Here is a 5,000-nt window from a genome sequence, read left to right on the forward strand (position 1 = left end):
GTGCCACCTGTACCAGGGAGACAAAGACCAAGGATGAGTCGGGGGTCTGCCTGGAAGATGAGTAAAAATATTCTCTGGACTTGGAAATTATGGTTAATTGGTTTTCGGGACTTAAGGTTGTGTTTGGATGAGTCGGGTGTTTGACTGGAAGCTGAGTAAACATAGTTTCTGGACTTGGAAATGTTGATGCATTGGCTTTTGTGACTTAGTGTTGTATATGGATGAGTCGGGGGTCTGCCTGGAAACTGAGTAAGAAAGGTCTTTGGACTTGGAATTTATGATATTTTCATTTTTGGGACTGGATGAGTCGGGGGTCTGCCTGGAAGCTCAGTAATATACTCTGTGGACTTGGAAACGATGCTAGATTGGTTGTGTGTCTTAGTGTTGTGTCTTGATGAGTTGGGAGTCCGACTGGAAGCTGAACATGGAAATAAAGATGGATGGGTGTTGAGTCTGGATGAGTCGGGTGTTTACCTGGAAACTGATTTTTTTTTGTCCTAAAGACAAAGAAAAATACATTTTGTTAGTACTATCATAAACATCATCAGCAAATGTGCCAGGATGAGTCGGATGTCTTACTGGAAACTGAACAAAATACTTAGTAGAAGCAAAGAGAAATGGGCATAATAAATTAATAATAACATCATAATATAATGTATTAATAATAACACGCTTTTTTGTTTGTATACAGATAAGTCGGATGTTTCAATGTGAGCCACATACACCTTGAGGGGAATGAAGGTTGAGTATACGTTACAAGAATGGATGCATTGGCTCATATTTTTTCATTTGATCTTATTTAATTTTATTTTATGTCATTGTCTTTGGAAAAGAAGGGTTAATGTACATAGGTTTCAATATGCATGGGTGAATCTTAATATACATATCAAATAAGATTTTAAAAATCTCTAATTTTTCAGAATATACAAATTGTGATATTTTGTCAATAGAATGGTAAAACGTTACTTTGGCTACCCATTGGTTATTTTTTGCCTTTTTAAAGATGAGAGGAGGAAAAAAGGAGAGAAAATGTTCTACACAGTCTGAAGGCCAAGATCCCTGCAAAGCTGGGACGGCACAGCCGATGGCTCGTACAAAAAACAAACAAACAAACAGATAAGACATAAATAAATAAACAAATAAAAAATCAAATAGATAAACAAATGATGAATAAAATAAATAGACCAACAAACAAATAATGATAATCAGAATTAACAACAAATGAAAATAACATATTTAATCTCTGAGGCGTATGCACTCATACATGCACATACAAACCCATGCACATAGACATACATGGATACGCAAACACGAAACCAAACGTGTGTACACAATAAGACACATACACACACAGAAACCCATAAACACAAACACACACGCACACAAACCAATAACACAAACACACACAAGCGTACATACATACAGTACATCACACACACACACACACACACACACACACACACACACACACACACACACACACACACACACACACACACACACACACACACACACACACATATATATATATGTATATATATATATATATATATATATATATACTTACACACACACACACATATACACATCACACACACGCGACTGCCACTACGGAGGTACGGGTTCGAATCCCGCCCAGGGCTGAAATAATTTCAGTATCGCTGCGCTGCGAGTCGCTACTCCAACTCTCGTGGATGGGGAATTTGGGTGTGTGTGTGTGTTCGTGTAACGTCACAGCATTACCCACAGTTTGGTCATATATGAGTTCTGAGCTCTCTTCCGGGAGGGAAATGGCTGTCGATCACGAGTCCAACACGTGATCCAAGACCATGGTGAATCACACACACACACACACACACACACACACACACACACACACACACACACACACACACACACACACACACACACACACACACACACACACAAACGTACCCAATCCCATATGTTGAGGCAACTTGTTGAAAGGTTTCACAAAGATGTACTTAGAAAATATTTAGATGCTGAGATTGAAGAGTAAAGTGTTGTGGATTTTTTGTTTTGAATTTCTCCACAGCAACGTCATTTCCTCCACGAGGGTCCGTAGACAGGACGACAGAAAGACAGGGAGACAGGGAGACAGATAGGAAGGCAGACAGGTAGACAGGGAGACAAAAAGGCAGCCAGGTGGACAGGCAGATCCGAAGAGGCAGACAGAGGCAGATAGATTGGGAGACCGATAGATAGGAAGACAGATAGGAAGGCATAGACAGTCTGATAGACATGGAGACGGATAAACAGACAGAAAGACAGGCAGATAGGTAGGGAGACAGGGAGGAATACAGAGGAGCCGACAGACAGGAAGGCAGACAGATAGGTAAAGAGACAGATCGGTGTATGTACGAAATCTAAGCTCTCATCTGGGTGATAGTTGTCGATCACAGGTCAAGCACGAGATCCAAGACATCCTGCGTCTGCCTCAACTCTGTTTGAGTTGAATGGAAATGGAAAACTTTAGCCAGAATAAAATATGTAAAGGTCGCCATTATAGTCGAGGAATCAAACTTCATTAAAGGGTCATCACACCGGGCTATTTTTCCTCCGACACCCTAAGTCCAAGCTCAATTTTGATAACTAGAATATAACTTTGCTTACAGAAATCTAGACTCCTCTAAGTACATTTCAACGGTATGGGGTTATCACACTGGGCTATTTTTCCTCCGACATCCTACCTCCAACCTCCATTTGATTAACTAGACTATGAATTCGCTTACAGAAATCTAGACTTCTCTAAGAAAATTTCAACAATATGTCTAACATTCAAATAGGTTTACAATCTCTTAGTTCAGCTTAGGATATGACGGAAAGATAATTTGATAATTTGGAGGTTTGAAAAAAAAAAATATTGTAACCAAAGTCGTTTCATACTCAAACGAACTCTCAACTGTTGGTGCTGGAGAAGCCCGTGGAAGCCAAGTGTGATAACCTTGGTCTCATCAAATTCTTCCGATCTCGAGCTCTTCTGTCCTCGAAGTTCTTCGTCCTCTTCTTCGGTTCTCCCTCGTCAGTTCGGCCAATTTGGAGAGTCCCTGAGCTCTTGACGAAGTCTCCATTCCAGGAAGACTGAAGGCCAAAGACCACAAGGGACTTCGGAAGACGAAGTCATCCCATAAGAGAGTTCTTCGTTTCTCGGAAGCTTCTGAAAGCTTCTGAAAGCCTCTGGGAGCTTCTGAAAGGTTGCGGACGCTCTTGGAGTCCTCCTGCAGAGTCCTTCTTGATCACCAATGATTCTCTCTCTCTCCTTTTTATTATTATTATTATTATTATTATTATTATTATAATTATTATTATAATTTTTCTTTTTATGACAACCTGAACTTATGTAACGCTTTCTGTAGCAACTCTCTCTTGGTTTTAGATCTAGCGGGAAACCGCTAAATTAGCGATACTGAAAACAGATTCATCACATCAGCTGGCGAAAACTAAAAGAGTAAGTACCCTTTGAAAATAATAATTAATTATGGGTAGACTTCTGCAAAAGCTGTTTTACAAATGTACGTTAAGAAGACGATAGTCTAGGAAAGAAAAAAATAATAATGTGCCACTCACTGGGACTGTGTCACCCCAACGTGCCACGGCACACAGTTTGAGAAACGCTCCCTTTAACCCCAGCGTGCCACGGCACACATTTTGAGAAATATTCCCTTCAACTCCAGTGTGTCAAGACAATTATTATTGACCTCAGCGTGCCATGGCACACCATTTGAGATGCACTCCCTTTAACTCAGCGTGCCACGGCACAAATCTGGGAAATATTCCCTTTAACCCCAGCTTGCCACGAGACACAGTTTGAGAAACACTCCCTTTAACTTCTTTCGAACAGATAAAAAAACTTTTCGTTTCTGTGAATCTCCCGAGCGCCCGTGTTTACCAATATCGCAATGCATCCACTAAGGCTCGTTTCACACGTATCGACTTTTTGCCGTGCGCCGTCCACGACACGACGTCGTGCTCTCAAGTAACCATGGGTGTCTATGGATACTTTCACACGTCACGACCACGACCACGTGTGAAAGCGTTCATAGGCACCCATGATTATGTGAGGACACGACGTCGTGTCGTAGACGGCGCACGGCGAAAAGGTCGATACGAGGTCCCTATGTCAAGACCCTTTGCTTTAGTAATGTTGAGCGAACAGCATTTCATAAACTACACGGATAATACAAATTGGGGGAAGCAAAGGGGCCTATTCAGAGTCCCGGACACATAGACGACCTCGAGGTCTTTCAGTTGGACGGAAGCCTCTTCGGGTTGAATTTTCTTAAAGAGCTCTTGGAGGAAGGCGGACCTCAAAAAAAAAAAAAAAAAAAAAAAGAGAGAGAGAGAGAGAGAGAGAGAGAGAGAGAGAGAGAGAGAGAGAGAGAGAGAGAGAGAGAGAGAGAGAGAGAGAGAGAGAGAGAGAGAGAGAGAGACCCATTCAACCCTAAGAGGTCACGACATAAGCAAAGAGAAGCTTTTTGTATCGCAAGGACTTCTCTCTCCCTTGTGCCACCAAGAAGACTTGAGGGACATAAAGAAATGGCCCTCCAGAAGAAGTGCCACAACCCAAAAAGGCCTTTTCGAGAGTAAAGAGTAACATAAAAAGTCAAACTCACGTTATGGCAACATCCCCAACCCAGAATTGTTGCCATATTTTCTATCTGTATAATGTGGTCATTTATAATGTAACATGGAAGTAAAATAAAAATATAGAATTAACTGGCCTACAATGTAAAAGGTAGAATTAGATATAGATTCATATCAGTGTAACGTGATCTAGTATAATGTAAAAGTAAATAAAAAGATAAAATTAGATGCTTTAGAATGTAAAAATTGTATGTAGGAAAGCCTAAGATAAAATTAGATAAAACGTATATGTTGTACCACTCAGTGCCGTCATAACATACTGAGGGACAAGTGGAAAGGAGGAGGAGGAGGAGGAGAAGGAGGAGGAGAAAAAGAAGAAGAAGAAGAATGTGAAG

General features: G+C 40.9%; 1 protein-coding gene across 7 annotated transcripts in view; it reads right to left on the minus strand.

Moving 5' to 3' along the window:
- LOC143041449 (cell adhesion molecule Dscam2-like) overlaps window positions 1-5,000 on the minus strand; it is a 201,915-nt gene that overhangs the window by 123,823 nt on the left and 73,092 nt on the right. For all 7 annotated transcript variants that reach the window (XR_012967806.1, XR_012967807.1, XM_076213335.1 and 4 more), the window contains exon 6: window positions 1-7. This exon is cut by the window's left edge and continues 153 nt beyond it. Coding sequence is in view for 5 of the 7 variants with exons in the window: in XM_076213335.1 (XP_076069450.1) it covers window positions 1-7 (7 nt within the window). In the remaining 2 variants the exon portion in view is untranslated. The remainder of the gene's footprint in view (window positions 8-5,000) is intronic.

Source organism: Oratosquilla oratoria, chromosome 31, assembly GCF_046742065.1.
Source record: "Oratosquilla oratoria isolate Oo_2021 chromosome 31, ASM4674206v1, whole genome shotgun sequence".
Taxonomy (NCBI): domain Eukaryota; kingdom Metazoa; phylum Arthropoda; class Malacostraca; order Stomatopoda; family Squillidae; genus Oratosquilla; species Oratosquilla oratoria.